Source organism: Besnoitia besnoiti (genome assembly GCF_002563875.1).
Source record: "Besnoitia besnoiti strain Bb-Ger1 chromosome Unknown contig00007, whole genome shotgun sequence".
Lineage (NCBI taxonomy): Eukaryota > Apicomplexa > Conoidasida > Eucoccidiorida > Sarcocystidae > Besnoitia > Besnoitia besnoiti.
In genome coordinates, this window is record NW_021703915.1 from 2,518,335 (window position 1) to 2,536,495 (window position 18,161).

Below are 18,161 nucleotides of genomic sequence, written 5' to 3' on the forward strand. Positions count from 1 at the left end.
GCCGTCTCCGGGATCGCCAGAAAAAGGCAGCGCGGAGGTCGACTTCCGCGATCCACGCTCTGTGGGAACGAGACTTCCTGTAGTCGCACAAAAGACGATAGTTCCAAAGTCATGCATCTCGCACGCCTAGGTGTAGTGGGAACTCCTCTGAATCGCTTTCCAGCGAGCGCGCAGCCGTGCGACAGCAGCTGCCTCTGGGATTTGCAGCGGTGACCTATCCATCTCGTATCCGTCAACGCATCAGACGTCGCCAGCACGAATGACGGGGTTGGCAAAGAAAACGTATTTCCCCACAGTCCCCAAGGACTTTGTAAATACTGCGGGCCGCAAGGCAGCGATGCAGCTGTCAGCCCGTCCGTTCCGTCGGGGGCACGTGTATCTTCCCCTTGGAGTGTGTTGAGGCTCCTCGACGCCGACCCGTAGTTATTGGCTACCATTTACACTCAAGGGAAAACCCCTACATTGAGCCTGAAGTCATACTCCGCCTCGGTGACTCCGAACCCCGTTTATGGGTATATACGTGTATGTCTGTATTGTAGAACGCGTCATGAGTCAATTTTGCATCACTAGTATAGTCGTCACTTCTGTGCATGCCTCGCGACTCCGAATCGCCCGGGTATCGCCAAGCAGGAACGAGCAAAAACTGGAACTGGAAAGGCTTCACTTGGACCGACAGCAAGGAAGTGACGCAGCAGCTCCACAGGCAGGCGAGAGGGGTTGGTAGGAGGCGAGCTGAGCGAGAGAGAATTGCCAGGAGCGCCGCGCGGGTACAGCAGAGACAGGCCTCGACAGAGAGCCTCTTTGTCAGGAGAAATCTACATGTGCAAGAGGTGGCAAACGCCGGCAACGTTTTTTTTTGAAACGCGAGACAAGGGATACTCACATGTGACAGAAGGCACCTCACGCGGGCGTCGCACCGACTGTCCCTGCTCACATCAACACCACGATTGTCAAAGAATGTGCATGCCTATACGCTATTCAGAAGAAAAATTCGCACGAATCTCAAGCAAAACCCTCACTAAACACTTGATCTGCATGCAGCTGCTAGCCCGGTAGCGCAAGCTGCGATCCTTCACTCATCTCGAGACGATCAAGTCACACACCTGCGCACCGCTCGGCAAAAAGGCTTTTTTTCTGTTTCGACCCCCCTCCCCCCCCTTCCCCCAAGATGGCGCGCGAGCAAACAGGTAGCCAGAGCTCTCTAGGCTATTGAAAAAGAAAAGGTCTGCCTGATCAAAGGCCCGCGGGTCGCAGAAAAATTGCTCGAGAGACACTCAAAGGCTCTAGTCTGCTTGCCGGAATGCCGAGAACTTCTGGTGGCTGCGGCTCCCCGCGCGCATCCAAGACTTCCGCTCCGGCGCCTGCAAAAGGAAGCACAACAGGTCACATGGCGACTCAGGAAACGACGAGGCGGCGCGTCTTTCTGAAAAGTTTGAAATGTTGAAACCGGTGACCCGGGGTCGGTGCGTCCTTTGCGATACACACACGCGCTTCCGGACTAAGGCATCCCTGATCCCACGAGCCCTCCTCTGCCGACTCGCTTCGCTATCCGCCGGGCGCCGATGCAATCGACAGGCCCCTGTCACGTCCGCAGTTTTGCATGCTGATCTGTTTTGTCAACACTCCCCCACCCCTCCCCCCCCCCCGGCCTCGCCTCTCACCTCAAGCGGGTTGACCGCCTTTCCTCCTGAGCCGAACTTGCCGGCAACCGCGTGGGGAGGATCGCGCATCGCGAATTTCCTCGGGGAGGAGCCTGGCGACCCGCCCTGCTCTTCGACAGGTCTTCGCTTGCTGAATGCAGGGTGCTGGTTTTCGATTTCGCTTCGAGTCGCGTGCGCAGAAAACGAGGCTTGCGACGCCGGCAAGGAGCCGACGCCGGCGGCCACTGGCGGAGGCGAAAGCGCGCCCGCGCCCTCCAGGAGGCCCTCGGATTCTTGCCACTCCAGCGCTTCGCGAAGTTTTCTGCAGCCACCAAGCAGCCAAACCGCAAAAGCGTGAGGGAAAACCGCCAAACTCACAAAGACAAACTCTCAGAGAAAAAAAGGTAACAGAGGGGAAAACGGCGCAGACAGGCAACAACCGCGCAAATTCAGCGGGGCACACGTACCCGATCATACAGATATATATATATATATATATATATATATATATATATATATATATATAGAGAGAGAGAGAGAGAGAGAGAGAGAGAGAGACAGAGAGAGGTATAGACAGGTAGATAGAAATAGATAAGTAGATAGTTAGAAGATAGATATATATATGTGTATGTTTGATGGAGGCACATATAAAAGTAGGTGAGTCCTTACTCGACCTGCATTCGCGTGTCGCCGTTGAGAGACTCGCGCGCGTGGGACGCGACGTTTGGCATTTTGAAGCGGACAGCAACGTCTAGCGCCGCAGGGTGCAGCTGAAAAGGCGAGAGAAGACGAGGCACACAACTGCAGATGTGCTGCCTCGCAGCCGCTGCCGCTAGGAAGGAGTGAGCGACGTGGTGAGTCGTAGGCTCGGCGAAGACAGGGGAGCGTTTAGAGCCAGTTTCCTGCTCTTCTCGCGGTCTCTCGTGCGCGTGAGCTTTTTCGCCGACTCACCCGTCTGTCTTCTCTGCAAGCGAGGAACTCTCGCAGGGCGAATTTGTCGTGGTTTTTCACTATCGCCATGAAGCGCTTCTCGGCCTCGACGCTCTCCTGCGCCTGCTCCATCTTGAGGACGTCCTGCTGATTCTCGGGTCCCCCAGCGCCGCCGCCGGCGCCGCCACCTTCCCAGTTGCGCAGCGCGACGCAGACGAACCTCAGCACGACTTCATTTCTCATCCTGACCTCGTCGAACTGGTGCCAGGGGACTAGTGCGGCTTCCCCCATGGCCACCGCGGCGTCGCCCTTACTGCTGCCCGTCTGCGCGACGACACCCTTCAAGTTCTTGTCCTTCAGCAGCAGCTGGCGCCACCGCATATAGGGCCATACGTCCGTGAACGGCAGACGCAGCGGCAACTGCTCCACCGTGTAGCCAAACATAGGCGCGGCGACTGCGCACGACGGCTCCTGAGGCGGCCGCGACGAGACACCCGAGGACACGCCGTCCGCCGCCTCGCGCTCCGCTTCCTCGGCGTCGCCAGAAGACGCCTCTCTGAGCTTTGAGGCTTTCAAACGCACCACCATGATCTCGCCCTGAAGACAGAGGAAAGAGACATGCACGACCGGAAAAAGCGTGTAAAGCGATCTTTGGCGCAGCCGGCGGAGACAGAGGAAGAGAAAACGACGCCGAAAGCGCACAACGAAGAGACAAGATTGGCTGCTCAAACAGGCGTGGTATGCAACGAAGAAGAAATTACCTTTCTAGAGGGTACAAAACAGAACGAGAGACGAAGCGAGGAACGAGAAGTCACAGACTACAGTGTTCCCTGCAGGAGGGAGGGAGGCCAACGTAAGTGGCCTTTGATTCTTGCTGACAGCGGTCTTCCGCGAGTCGCTTTACTCACCTTGGCTTCGTCGACGTAGAGCGGCCAGAACTTGATTGAAGGCGGCGGCGCATCGCCCTGCAGAGAGCCGCCTGCCGCTTCGAAGAGATTCACAATCGGCAGCCAAGAGAGGCTGTAGGGCACCGGGCCTTCCATGGCGCGTCCCCAAGACGGCAGCAAGCTCCACACCTGGCCTGAATACGAACAAACGAAAAACAAATCGACAAACCGTGAAGCGGAGGTGCGGCGAAACCCCGAGCGACGCCGGCGTCCTGTGACTGTCATACAAATAACGGTGATTGTCTCTCTTTTCGTGGTGGATAAAGGACGAACAAGGCGTACACGACCATGCAAATAAAATCATATACGTTTACATATATATATATATATATATATATATATATGAATACGCAGGTTTCCTTTGCTGGTTTCGACTCTGGCAGATACAGATGTTGATGTAGTGGCTTGACATCTGGGCGCAGGTAGAGAGACAAAGTGATGCATGCAAACCTGAGGTGTCTTTCACGGACGGCATTCCGCCAGTGGAGATGTTGACCCAGTCCAGCGGATGGTTCAGGACCAGCGGGCCTGCAGAAGAGGAAAAAACAAAACTCACACGGTTTCACAGCGGCCGACGTCGGCACGTTCTCTCTCCTCAAAAAACACGTTTCAGGTCCCGTCTTTAACGGTCCACCTGCGCATCGCTCGTTGAACGAAGAGTTGTCAAATTGCGGTCGCAGCGCACCGCGGGCGCTGTGAACAGACCCCCGGCACCCCACGAGCGTGAACCGCGAATACTACACACAGATACATGGATGCATAGTTTCATAAGCACAGAGATGCGGATCGAGCGTCGTCACGCCTCCGGGCGGCCGCTGCCTACTCAACCCTGAACCCTAAACGGGTGCAACTTACCCTCGTGAATGACGTCGATGGCGGGGAAGGCCTTCGCCATGAGCGCGGGGAGCTGCGCGACGCGGTCGCGGCAACCGAAGGGCAGCAAGTAGGGCGCAGTCGGCGCGGAGGGGGGGGGGTGAACGTGGAGGAGCATGCAGGAGAAGAAGAATCGCTCGTCATGTGCGTCGCGGCCGCCCGCGGGTCGCCTGCGCTGTCGCTGGTGCTGCGCCTCGCCCGCAGAGGCTGCCGTCGTGGCGACGACCACAAACAAGAGCTGGTGGCTGGCGCAGACGGCGACGGGGACGCCTGGCAGGCGCGTGAGCGACAGCGCAATGCCGCTAGTGGAGAAAATTCGAAGCAGATCGCTCGACGTCACCACCGCGACGAACGAGTCGCCCAGCGCCACCCCCAGCGGGCGCTCCGGCACCGGCAGCGTCTTCGTCCACTGCGAGGAGTCTTGGAGCGACCTGCAAAGGAAAAACAAAAGAAAATCCGCAACCCGCTGTTCACCTAAACACGGCACGGAAGGACGGTCAACCGCCGACAGCCGAGGAAAAGGTTTTAGACCTGCCGAAAGGGGTCGCAGACGAGCCAAACGAGGCTCACGAATACACGGGCCTGGTAATCAACCAGAGCCACAGTGAGTCCAAACGAAAGGAGGGGAGCAGCGCGGCCTCCTGCGTCATTTCTTTCGACACTCTCTGTTTCGGCGACATCTGTGTAGACCTTTGCTCCACTGCAGGCTGCATACAGACTGCGTCGCCTACGTGTCGGTAGGACTGTCAGCAAGAGCCCTTTCGTATACACTAACGCAGGAAGAGCTGAGCTTCTTCAGCGAGCGAAGCCGCAACGTCCCCGCGCCCCGAAAAGCTCTCGAATCGCCGATCGCCGCCGCGCTCTCACCTGAATTCCACTCTACTGGGCAGCAGAGGCCGAGTCGAGCCGACGGAGGCCAGCGCGACGCCGACTTTGCTGAGGGCAGCCATGCAGGCGCTCGTGTAGTCTGTGATGCGCTTTCTGCTGGTGCCCGAGAGAGCCGCCGCGGGGGAGAAGTTGAAAATCTCTAGCGTCGTCTTGTCCCCAGCCGTCGTCTTCGTCACGTGGCCGTGCTGATTCCAAAACAGACACCTGCGCACACACAAGGGAGCGAAACAGAGAGCAAGAACGCGTGTGTGTGTGAGGCCAATTATTACAGTTTTAGAAATACTGTATTTTTTTGGTTTTCATGTGATTGTTTTGCATTCTCATTCATAATTGCGTCAGATTTGTACTGTCTCGCAGCGTGGCTGAGGAACGCTGCGAACCGAAAAAACTAAAGGCGAGTAGGCGCAGCTAGCGGTTCTGGGGAAAGCGAAGGCTTTTCCAGACTTCCTCCTTGCCGCTCCTCCGCTCCGCACGGCCTAGCCGTGAAGACGCCGAGAGTTTTTCTCTCGTGTGCGTTGCCAGGACTGCGCCCTCCCCCCGCGCGCATCGCGTGTGCTCTCGCTGATGAAAAGTCGCGCGCCTTCACAGATGATATGGACAGTTTCACCACCAGCCAGGAAGGTGGCGTCTGAGACTTACAGCATGCCTCTCCCCCCGGTCTTCTCCCGTAAACAGGCGATCGAAGCGGCTCGAGAGACAAAACCCAGGCGATTCTGCTTACCACGGTGTGGCGGCATCTCCAGGTTGTTTGCACGCTCCCGGGGTCACGGCTCTGTGGACCTCCCAGCCACGGCGTCCTTCTTCAAGCCCGTAGCCTCTCGCGAGCAGGGCCTGGTGCGTTCTGCGGAGGCCGTGGAGCTCTGCGCGAAGTCGCGCGTTTTCTCTCTGCAGCCGCTGAGTGCGGCGCTTCGCCGCCAGCTGCTCCTTCCGCCCCTCCTTCTGCCTGGAGTGCAGCTGCAGCAGAGCCTTGCGCATGGTCTCCAGCAGCGCCTTCTCTCCAGAGCGAGGCGACGACGCCGCGTCTTTCGCGGCCTCGCCATGGGCTCCATCGGCGGCAGCCTCTCCGGCGGCGGCTTGCTTCTCGCCGTCTTTCCCCGAGAGGAAGGAAAAAGAAGAAAGCAGGGTGTGCAGGCTGTCGTCTTCTTCGTCCTCCTCGTCGAGGGGGGGAGCGTCGCTCTCCTCTGCCAGACTGCCGACGTCCTCGTCGTCACAGATCTCCGACTCAGACCCCCCGAGAAGGCTGAGTCACTTTCGAAGTCCGACAACGCCGAGCCCGCGTCTTCGCCGTCGAGTGGCGAGCCTGGAAGCATCCAGCGAACACATCCAAACGCCGATGCATGCGTGCGCAAGAAAAGCACGGAAGGGAACCCGAATACGCGCTAGAGCGTTAAGAGGGAAGCACAAAAGGTGCCAACAAAGCGAGGCAAAGCTACCGCTTGTCAAGCCGCTGCAGAGCGCAGTGCCCGTCAGGGTTTGAGGGGAGAGGGGGGGGGGCTGTTGTCATGCAAATCCAGGCAGGCGCACACGCCAGAGGCCTTCTTCTGCTGGATGCATGAGCACAGAGACGGAGCCCGAAGTAAAGGTGTTGTGCGCGACACACGCAGGGTCTTCTCGTCTGGTGCAGCTGAGTTTGCATCGCCGGAACGGAATAGCCAAAGCTTTCTGTTTCGTACCGTCCTGCTTTCTTCGTTTCTTGTGGCGCTCCTCTCGGAGTGCCTTCCTCTTGCGCTTCTCCCGCTGGCCTTTGTGCGGACACTCTTCGCCGTCCTCCTCCCCGGCTGCTCCAAACAACTGCTCGCCGTCGTTTTCATCGTCGTGTTCGCTCGCCTCTTCGGCCTGCATCTCGATGAACCGGCGGACCGGGGTCGAGTCTGCTGCGTTCTTCCGCTCCTTTCTCTTCTTCTTCTCTCCGTTGCGGGGCGAAACTGACGCCGAGGCGCTTCGCCGCCCTCGGGTCCCTTCGTCTTCACTGTCCCTATCATGCTTCTTCTTCATGGGAGTTCCAGCCACGACGTCTCGGCTTTTCTCCCCATAACTTTTCTCGCTTACGCTTCTGTTCACAGCGTCACTATGCTCCTTAGCTCCCATCCGAACTGGCGACGGAGACAGGCCCCCAGATCTAGACCTGGGGGGCGACGCAGAGTCCGCCGCTTCGTGGCTCGCGCCTTCCACAGATTGCGGCCCTCCAGATGGAGACGCAGGCACGTTCTGCTCCGCCTCAGGCGTCTCCTCATCCTCTGCGTTCATTCCTCCGGAATTCACGCCTTTGTTCGTCTCACTCACGTTCTCTGTCGGCTCGCTTTTCACCTGCTTCTCCACAGAAGTCGCCGCGGAGCCACTAGTCTCTGTCGATTTGGATACGATCTCCAAGAGACGCTGAGAACGGACGCCGACAATGCTGATTGCGCCGTCCTCGCGAACAAGAGCGATCTCCAACGCCGGTGAAAAAAAGGCGTGGCCTGCTTGGTTCGAGGCGCCCGAGTAGGAACGCCATGCGGCTATTTGAAGAAGTCGATCTCCATTGGAAGAGGAAGAATTGCTTCCTGAAGAAGCAGCCGCATACGTCTAGACGGATGCGAAATGATGCGCAGCTTGCGTGAACGCATGAGTTCAAGTAGCTATCGACGCTGGAAAGGCTACTCGCACTGCCCTTGCCCCAATTCAAGGGTAGCGTCCAAACAGGCTGTTGAGCGTAATGCATAGCAGAGGATTTCCCGCATAGAGGACAGAAAAAATTTACACATACTACGAGCAGAGCGGCGAGTCGGGTCCTCAGCTGCTTCCTACTCCGCGGGGCTGACTGAGCGGATGCCTTCCTTTGCCGCTGCGTTTGCGGGCACGCCCGCACCTGCTTCAATGTAGAAGAGCGGCTGCTGCTGCTCCACAGCCCAGGCCCGGATCGAGGAACGGACTGACGCGAGAAGAACGACGGCCGTGGCTGTTGCTTCTCCGTGGCGAGGCGACGAGGCGAGTGGGCTCAATCTGACGACGGCAACTCTGTCGAAAACCACTAGCGGGTCGAAGCCGGAAGACGCGAAGTCGAGCGACTCGATCGCCATCGTTGACGTCTTCAGCATGCGCACTGACGAAGCCCCGGGCAAAAAGAGGCAGTCGCCATCGGGATGCCTGGGGACAGGCGGAAGACGACAGAACGAGAAAAAGTGGAGCTCAGGGTGTCGTACGACGCATCGATGGCGTGTCGCAAAACTCCCGGTCGACAAAGGTGGCGCATGTGGCCAAAACAGTGTCTTCCTCGACGTCTTGTATCAAAAACGGCTTCCTTATGAAGCGTAGAACTACGGCGAATGAATCCACAATGATACCCTGCCCCCCCCCCCCCCGCGCCGAAATGGTGTAGCGCGAGAAAGCATCGGTTTGTAGTTGCTCTCGACGCCTTCAGGTTTGTGACTCGCAAAATCACTGCTTACCACGATGTCTGCAGCTGCACACCCGCCGCGCACGCGGAATTCAGCTGTTTGCGAAACACTTCTTGGTCAAAGCATTTGCTGAAACTTAGGAAGTCGTCATCGGTGGGCGCCTCCTTCCTTCGGAACACAACGAGCTTCCTGGTGCTCGACGACACAGCGATGTAGCGACCTTCCGCCTCGACACTCATGTGAACTGCACCCTCTACTGGCCTGGAGGCACAAAACGACGGAAGGGAGTCTGTCTTTCAAGATGTCTTTTCTGCATCATCCCGGATGCCCTTCCTGAGCTGTACAACGGCCGGCCGGGCGCAAAAAGGAGCCTCTGGAAATAACCCGCGCGATGAAGCGCGGGCAAGCGGCGATGCATTCTACACGTAGGAAACTCTCGCTATCTTTTGCGGCACCGAGTTGACCAGCTGCCGTCAGTTCCCATCGCAGAACGCTATGAAACACGCAAAGGACTGACACTAGAAAACCGATCAACAGCCCACCCCCCCCCCCCCGCCCCCCCCCTCAAACTGAAAGAGAGTGGTATCCGGGGGAATCATGCCGTCCAGGGGCGTCTCGCTAACGCGCACTCAAAACGCCAGGCAAGCCGCCGAAGATTACCCGAGTTCCTTCCGGTCTCTCCTGCCCTTTTTCCACACAACTACCATTCCGTTGCTGTAGAGGACGTAAGCCTCGAACCGATATTTCTGGCTGTCCTCCTCGTCATCATCTACATCGGCATTCCGTCGAACATTTGCAATGCAGATGGTGATGGGCTTAGCCATTTGCCGACAGAGCAGGTGTTGTGCCACGCATTTTGGGGCTGATGGAGAAGCCTCGCCTCCTGTCCCACCAGGTTCCGCTTGCTGCCACTCATAAAGCCATACTTGCCCGTTTTCCAGTCCGACGACGACGGGGAAGGCGGGCAGGAACCGCTGGGGCTCTCTCTCTTCTTCAGGCGCTGTCATCCCTGCCGGCCGGCACTCCATAGCAGAAAAATCGATCGGGACGACAGCCACGACTGGCGACCCAGCGCTCTGTGCCACAGCCACTGCAGCTGTCGCTGAGAGGGAGAAACTAGCTGAGCAGTGGTCGGCGGCTGCATCCGCCTCTGCCAAGCCATCTGTACGAAAGAGAGGCTGCAGTCGTGTGACACCGGTCTGCGACCCGCAGGTGAACAGGCTGCATGAACGGTCAGCAGCCAGAGGAGGGCCTGGGATGCAGAAAACTCGAGCCCCGTTCTGGGGCGCACTGCCGACTGGGGGTGAAGAGCGGGCAGCCGGAGCGGCGGGCGCGGGCTGCCAGCTAGTGGCGAGAAAAGTGGGAGTAGTGTGGCTGGATGAAGTCGCCATGATGCAGTAGCGAACAAAAAAAGAAATGACTTGTCGATAGGCGCGCGGCTGGCCAAAACGGCGTAACGTACGTACACCGGTGCGACGGCAATCACAGCCGCATGCAAGACAGGTTCAACGATGGAAACCGAAAACAAGAGGGAGCAAGATCATTTAAGAGAACGGCTGTGGATATCTCAGGAAGCCAGATAGAGTGACAGCAATCACAAGACATACAATAAACTACGTTGCCTGCTCAGGGCAGAGATGCATTTCCATGGTGTGTCTCTTGCACACCGCGGTGCACGACAGGATGGCATGGCATATGCCGACGAGCCAGCCTTGTCGGCGCTGTAATCAGTTGATATCCTCAGTCATGTAGAAACTACGGGGCGCTTAAAAGGAAGGCACAGAACTAATATCGAAGCACTGCTGGAGTTCTGTGGCAAAGAGGAGTGCTGACTCCAGGAACTTGCGGTCGCTGCCGAACGGGCGGCATGGGAGGCTGGAGGTCGGACAGAGGGGGGTGATGCGTGTGTCGCTCACGCTCCGTGCGGCAGCAGGGGGTGGACGTGGTGTCTGCATGTGGCGTGTTACCACCACCGCCGGTCCGCCGTGTCCTGTCATCCTCAGCATCGACGCGTTCACTCCGATTTGTCACGGATTGCCGTGCTCTTCTGTCGCATGCCTTTCAGGCTGAGGTTGCATGCGAGCATTTGTGGCAGGATTTTTCTGTAATACTCTTCGAGTCACTTTATCCTTGTTTCTCACTACGACAGTAGAACCGTGGTACTCGCAACCCTAACGGGTGAAGCATGCGCATCGCGATCGAGTCCTGCAGGGACTATACTGTGAAAGCGGGTCATGTAGTTGACATAGGCCACGGGAAACGACTAGATATCCGGTAGCTTGACGCCAAGCAAGAAGAGGACTGGGGAAAGTGGGACACTGCTTAGATTTCCGGGGGTGACCAAGACTGCACCTGCAGCGAGCGTCCACGGGAAGTCACCGTGCCGTGCAGAGACAGTGCCGACTGCGTGCACAGGCCGCCCTCCCCCGTAGACCCACTGTGCGCGACCCCCCCCCCCCCCCTCTCCCTGCACACGAAAAAGCTCTCGCAACTGACCTCGTCACGGCCTGCTTGCGATGACATGGTAACTTCGTCAGTGCTCTCTTTCCCAGTGCGTGGGTAGAAACTCGCGCGTTCCCGGGAGGAACGTGATGTGCATCTCAGTTTGGGTAGCTGATCAGCAGCCCTATGACGGCTAATGGTTCACCACATATACCGTTTCCTCCAGCTGTCTGTATCCGCCAGGGTTTTCAAGGACTACATGTACGAATACTCGCAGAGCGCTTCTGTTTTTCCGGTGTGTCGCAGAGAGGATTTCCACGTGCATAAGTCAGACCGCTCTACTACCTCGGGTACAGGCACGTGGCCCCAGCTGGCTTGGCATCGGCCGCGGCTGTCCACGCAGCAATTCTAGCTTATTTGCATTCCTCCACTTGAAGAACGGCTCAGTGAACTTTTGGCAAGACACATACTTCACCTCAGAGTGAGCCCAGCCTGACGCAGCGGCTGAGCGGCCGTCCAGCAACGAGAAGTTCGGGGCGGAATCACGTTCAAAAACGTCTGGTGCAGTTCGAAAAATCGATCCGCTTCCCGCTATGGAGTCTGCATTAGAGGCCCAGCAAAATTTTTCGCAGGAGAAGAAGCATTCTCGGATACACCAAGCGCACAGCATCTAGTCGCAGGCGCTGTCGCGAAGTTTTCGAATTCCTTGAATCTACTCCACAAGGTCTAGCAAATCATCAAGAGCATCAACATTTCGTGGAGCCCCCGCCGCCTGCATGGCCTCAGTTGCAGAGTTCTCTTCATGAGCGTCGTAAAAGCTCAGGCTTTTACTGGGATCAACCTCGACGCGTGGATCCTCTGCGTTTGTTATCAGCGCCACTCTTCTTGATTTCATCAACTGCCAGAAAGCGGGCAGGGCGTCTCCCCCTGTCGCCGCATCGTCCTGATCTGCCGCTGTCCTCAGCTCTCGGAGAAAATCGTTGAATTTCGCGCCTTCCAGCTCTTTGCGGCATCCCTCCCGAAGTGCCTCGACGCACGCAAGCGCCTTTCCAAGGTGCTGCTGTCTTCGTACACTCTGAGGCCCTTGTGACTCCACTCTCCGCGTATGCGGTGCTTCCGCGTCCCCTGAGGTTCGCTGCGGTCCCGCCGCTGCCCGCAAAAACCTCCAAATCATGTCGGTCATTTCCTGAATGGCCCTCTCAGTTAAGTCTGTTTCCTTCACCTCCAGGAGCCGCTGAAAGTCCCGGACAGGGTTCACACTGTTCACATGCAAAGCGTTGAGCGCTTCAATCTTTTCCTCGCGCTCCTTCTCTTCGACCGCCCTCTCGAGTCGCTCCTGCTCTTCTCGGCGTTCCTTGGCTCGCTGTGAATCCTGAGCAGCAGCGTCGTGTCTCTCGCTGGCACTGGCTTCCTCCCCGGTCACCCTGACGTCGTGTAGATGCAGTTGTTTCTGTTTTTTGATAACTTCGCCAAAGAGAAGCTTTCGCTGCTCTCTCTTGTGCCTCAGCATCGCCCTCTGCGCCTCGGGTGATGTGGCGAGCGGGAACGCCTTCGCTAGGTCAGCATCCAACGGAGCCTTCTCTTCCGAATAAGCCTCCTGTGTCTCCCCTGCATCTTCCTTGAACATACCGGGCGGCTTATGCGTGAAAAGCTGCTCCACAGGCGACAGGCGCGACCACAGAGAGGGGAGGATGCGTGTGTGGACGTCTGCAGCGTCTCCGCTCCGATCTACATGTCGTTCCTGTTCTGCGTTTCCGCCGTCGTCGCCCACGCTTGCCGGAGGCGAGGGCGGGTTGTAGTGTCTGTACACGAGGAGCTGGTAGTACCGCTGGAGCGCGGGATTGTGAATCTTATGTAGCGCCAGGCTCGTCTCTTCGGAAGCAAAGTTGGCGATGCCTTCTGGCAGAAAAGAAGAGAATACTGAAGAAGAACATGGGGGGGAGGGCGACTTCACATGCGACACTGGGTCCGCAGCAATGTCCATCGCAGGGTTGGTCTGCCACCCCGCCGGCGACGAGGCAGGAGGCTGCAGGGCCCTGAGGCTCGCTTCCGCTTCTTTCCTCTCTTCATCAAGTAGGTCCTTTGAGTCCTCCGGCTGGGAGACTTCCCTGTCCGCCTTGCTCGAAACCGCGTCGCCTTCCCCGTCTGTTCCTAAGCGAAGTGGAGCGGCTCCGGGGAGCGTCAGGCTCTCCACGAGATCCTCGACGGCTCTCAATTGGTTTGGCGTGACAGAGGGCAAGGGGGGGAGTCGCAGCTCGAGCATGTCCTCTGCGACGGGCAGGTAAATGAGATGCAGCCCGTACCTCCAGCCTTCTTCGCCGTCTCCCCCGCGGTCGCCTCCCCCTTCTTCCTGCTTCCTCTTCACCGCGTCACTGTCGATTCGCGACTTGTTGTGTGGGTCCGGGGTGGAGCCACGAGCGCCAATGTGCGGCAGAAGCGCCACCAGTCGGGCGGGGTACCCCGATCGCCAAACAAACGAGCAAAGCAGAACTGAGTCAAGGCGCTCCAGCGCCAGAACCAAAGACCGCAGAGCCACAAGGGACGGACGATTGTTCAGCGCACACGTCACATACTCTGTCGCGCCGAGGTTCCACCTGAGCCGGAAAAGAACAGCCGGGTAGCGCAGGCACACACAACGCAGGCTTCTGCACGTTTCAGCGTGCAACCATAGTCTCGCAACCTTGGTTGATAGTTGATGGGCGAGTGCAGAGCAAATCGGAGTCTCACGCACAATCTGCAGACGCGTTCCAAACGCGATCGCTTTCAAAAACACACCACGGGGAGTGACTCCGTTTCGTGTGCCTCGCACTAACTCTTTCTCGCCGACAGCTCGAAGCGACTCAAAACACGATCGGCAGAGGAGGCCGCGAAATACTGTATCACCCGGTTTACAGTTCTTGTGTTCATGCTTCCACTGCGTGGGCGTATCTGGCACTGAAATCACGGCGAAGGTATACTGGAGAGAGACTCTCACCATTTCTGAATTACATCGCGCTTCGTCACGCCGAGGACAACTAGGCCGGCGGTAGTACGCCCTTTCAGCGCCTGCTGCTCGACAGCCGATACAGCAACAAGTTGCCTCCCGTATCGATAGGCGTAAAGTCTCTGTACCAACTCCCCAGAAGCTTTATCGCCTCCTGCGTGCCTCCGGTCTTCTTGATCCGAGTCATCAGCTCCGCCAAATAGGCTTATTCCCTCGAACTGTTTGCCTCGCCCCTGGTCGCCGAGCCGAACCGGTTTTCTGTCTGGATCGTTGGCTCTGTAGTAGAACCTCTGCACTTTCAGGTCTCTCCACGCGTCGCCTGTCTCCGCCAAGTCGCCCTCCAGCGTGGCGGCGTCATCCTCCTCAGCCGGCTCACTGGATGCGAACGCGAAGTCACACTTTCGTCGCTTCGCAGCCTGCGAGGCCGACCTCCCCACGAAGACTCGCTTCCGCAACGTGGGAAGTGTCTCCTTGCGTGTCTTCACGAAAACGTAGACGGGAATCGAAAAGGCGTCGGAGATCTGGAGGTTGACTCGGCACTTGGTCGACAGCCGCTTTCGCGGCGTAAAGAAGAGTTGGAGGAAGGGCGAAGTCAGGAAACTCCGAAGAGGAACCAGAGTGGAGGCAAGCAGAGCTAGCGGCGCCAACGACGGGAGCGTGTGCGGAGCGAGGAGAGTCGGTTCGACGCGCGAGCTCGAAGAAAGAGGCAGTCGGAAAACCGGAGGGTATGCCGGCAGCGCGCCATCTGGCAACACACGCACGAGAGGAGAGGAAGCAACTCGAACGCGGGGGGAACGTCTGACGCAAACTACGGCAGAGTCGTGCTCAGTTCGCAACAGATACCGTAGCTGTAGGTGAATGTTAAATCTAGAATATCTCTCCTAAGGCACTGCATAACGAGGCAAGGGCATCACCGAAAGGACGCGTGAAGTAAGCCAGCCCCGCGCAACTCCGCAGGCAACGAGCAACGCCGAAAGCAGCCGCTTTCGATAGATAGATATAGATAGAGATAGAGATAGATACAGAGATAGATATAGATATATAAATATATAGATATAGATAGATAGGAACTCTCGTCGAGAAGGGCAAGACGGGGCAAGCAGAGGGTGCCGCCGACAGCGTCGCGAACGCCACGTCCACGCTTCATCGCAGGTCGAACTGCGCAGAGACTGAGGCGAACGCCCTCGTGTGTTTGCATCCATCAGACACGGCTGAGAAGCGAAAAACGGAAAGCTCCACTGACCGACGAGAAGGACGTAGGTCCTGATGCCAAGCCGGCGGAGATGATCCCGCACAGGCATGATATCCTCGGGAGCCGGCAGGGTCGACCGGCAGTCTGAGACGATGAGGAAGGAGACGTCGTTCTGAAAGGACAAAAATGGACTATCCATAAGAATGTGAGGACAGACGGAAAGCACAGTGGCGACATGATCATGGCTAGAGGCGCTTCCAAAAGAAAAAAACGACCGCCCCTCTCGCCCTCTCCCCCTCTTCCCTCCCTCCCCCCTCCCCGCTCCCCCCCCTTGCTCGGGGGAATCGGTTTCGTGTTGCCGTCATCACGGCTTTGGGACTGTTCCTGGCTCTGTGTGGTATGCAGAGGCGTAGTCTGTGGGCGTCGTGTGTGTTTGTCGTACCTGCGTCAGCTTGGGTCCGTACACTTTCTCGACCGTATCGACAGCGACAACCACGCCGTCGATGGCGTCACTGCGGTTGTCTGAGTTTTCGAGTGTTTCTATGGCCCTGACGTGCTCCCAGGAGGCGCTCGAGGGCTGGACACTCACGTCGACATGTTGGTAACCTGGGTCGTCTTCGGCCGCGCCCTCGCTCCCCTCCTGCGGTGCCGCGAGAGGACTGTTAGTTTTGGCGCTTCCGAAGCAGACGATGCCCACGTCCAATTTGGCCGAGGTTGCGGCCAAGTGCTGTACATACACCAGCACTGCGTTCTTCATGGCGCGGAAGCTCGAAGGGGGCGGCATGTCTGCGAAGGGAGCAGCCGAGTCTCCGCGTGGGGAGGGCGCGGAAAGAGGATGCCCGCGAGACGCCACGGTGCTCATGCTGGCTGAAGCGAGAGACGCACCCACAGAGGGCGGCGGAAATGCGGGTGCTGTGGCCGCCTCCAGCGCGTAGGATGCGGCGGGCAAGTCACCTCGAAGTGGCTGCTGCATCGTCACGCCGCAGTCCAACAGGAGCACGAGTACCCTCTTGAAACTCTGCCCTGGCAGCGCCATTTTGATGACAAGGCAAGGCAGATGAACTGGAGAGAAAGCTCATCAGGCGGCTCAGCAAGACGCCAACGAATGAGGCGCGCAAGGCGGGGAAGAAGCAGGGCGCCACCCACCGCTGGAGGGCGCAATTGAGAGAGACTCGTTCAAATTTCAGGAGTGCCCGAGCGCCAGGAGGTCGGTAACCGCGTGTGTGCTATCTGCACCTTCGCCGCGCATCCTTGCGGGCCGTCCGGCCTTTCCGAAGACTCGAATAGAGCAAATAAATCGCTGGAGCCCCTCGTCGGGTCGCGTGTCTTGAGCGTTTTTGAAGAACCTACACGGTAGGCAATTTGAAAAAGAGCTGCCTCTGTCACGCATGCGTTTAGAGCGAGTGCAACAGCAACACGGAGTCCCCGACGAGAACGCATAAGATACGAAATATATATATATATATGCATCTGCATATGTAAGTACTGAAGTAGATTTGCCGGTCAATCCACGTCGGGACACACGTCGACGCCAGCTCGCCATTTACTCGCATTCATGACGAGAGCTAACGATTCCACGAAGCCAATGTCCACTAGAGACAGAGGTCGAGAGAACGCAGCGGATTTGCTTCGAAAGCAACCCGCATGTTCGTCTCAGCCGTGGTGAGTCCGCGGGTACCAGGATCCTGAGTGCTGCGCGAAACTGTATGGAGTTCTCTGGGAGAGGCCACAGGCGTGCTTCGATATTAGGTAGACACAAGCCGTCTGTTCCTCTCCCACAACCTCGTGAGTGGGTCGGAGTCCAGCATCTTCGTCCGAGCACTCCACTCCCGGCGCAGCGGAATCTTCAACTGTTTCTTGAACGCATACTGAGTCAGCGCGTGTGCGCAAGCAAGCGTTGACTCGGGAGGGGCCTGCGGCACGACGCGCGCTGGCCTTCCTACGAAATTTTTCACGAAAAAACACAGGGACAGAGTGCCGGCGGTGACTTGTCCTCGAATGCAAAGGCAGACCCATGTCTACGCAAAGCAAAGCTTGCCGGTCGACGCCTCGACGCACATGCTCAGCGAAGGTGGATGTTGTGGCTGCATGCAGGTTCCGTCGGGACCTTGTTCTGTCGCTGGCATCTGCTGCGCTGTTTCGCTGCACCAAAGCTAGGCTATTGGCAACTAGTGTGTCTTCTCAAGAAAAGGCGAGACAGCTAAGGCTAAAAGAGCAGGCTTATTTCAACAGGCGCCTTACTGCTACCCCCTCCGCCCGCCGTAGTCCAACACGCGGAGGGTCACCTCTCGACCCCTTTTGCGCTCTAAGAGTTCGCAGTTTTTGGAGTCTGCATCAAATATTTCGCCTTCCTTCCGCCGACAGCAGTTCTTGTGATGAAGAAGGCGAGTCGAAGGCCGTCTCCGCTGATTAGTGGCCCGTGGCGCTCTCACATCCCTCTTGGCAGTCCGCTGATCCAACGTTGACTTTGCAGGTTGTTCGCAGAGAGGAACTGCAGACCGCGAGCTGGATCTCCAAATCTCTTCCTTCCACGAGCTCAGAAAGATGTCTCCCCTCTGAGCTCGAAATAGAACCTGGAAAACAGTCGCTTCCAGCTTTTTAAGAGGATGGAGGGTAGAGGCCGTCGACTCTTCGCCGTAGTCACAGCGGCAAAAGACTAGATTCAAGTCAGTACTGTTTGTGGCATGGCTAGCAAGTGTTTGGTCTAACCTATCCTTTGTCTTGTTGCCTAGAACACGTCAAGGCAGATATCGCCGCGACGTTGCGCTGCCTGGCTCCCTCTTCAGACCACATGCCATGCTGCTCAAAAGTGCCAGATACGCCAACACCCCCTAAAGGTCACAGGCGCTCAGGTCTGTGCTCAGCTTCACTGTTAGGAAAGCCACCTGT

At 57.7% G+C, this 18,161-nt stretch overlaps 2 protein-coding genes across 2 annotated transcripts; both read right to left on the reverse strand.

Moving 5' to 3' along the window:
- Positions 1-1,283: 1,283 nt before the first annotated feature.
- On the reverse strand, positions 1,284-10,046 carry BESB_073650 (uncharacterized protein; the record flags this gene model as incomplete). The annotated part of the gene is made up of 14 exons (XM_029365738.1): positions 1,284-1,361; positions 1,662-1,962; positions 2,310-2,410; positions 2,592-3,167; positions 3,479-3,651; positions 3,968-4,045; positions 4,373-4,821; positions 5,258-5,482; positions 6,000-6,459; positions 6,528-6,578; positions 6,952-7,821; positions 8,127-8,404; positions 8,707-8,916; positions 9,316-10,046. The coding sequence occupies 14 exons, from the start codon at positions 10,044-10,046 to the stop codon at positions 1,284-1,286; spliced, it is 4,581 nt and encodes a 1,526-aa protein (XP_029218222.1).
- Positions 10,047-11,809: 1,763 nt separating this feature from the next.
- BESB_073660 (Ku70/Ku80 beta-barrel domain-containing protein) lies at positions 11,810-16,308 on the reverse strand (the record flags this gene model as incomplete). The annotated part of the gene is made up of 4 exons (XM_029365739.1): positions 11,810-13,691; positions 14,072-14,825; positions 15,324-15,444; positions 15,715-16,308. The coding sequence occupies 4 exons, from the start codon at positions 16,306-16,308 to the stop codon at positions 11,810-11,812; spliced, it is 3,351 nt and encodes a 1,116-aa protein (XP_029218223.1).
- Positions 16,309-18,161: the final 1,853 nt, after the last annotated feature.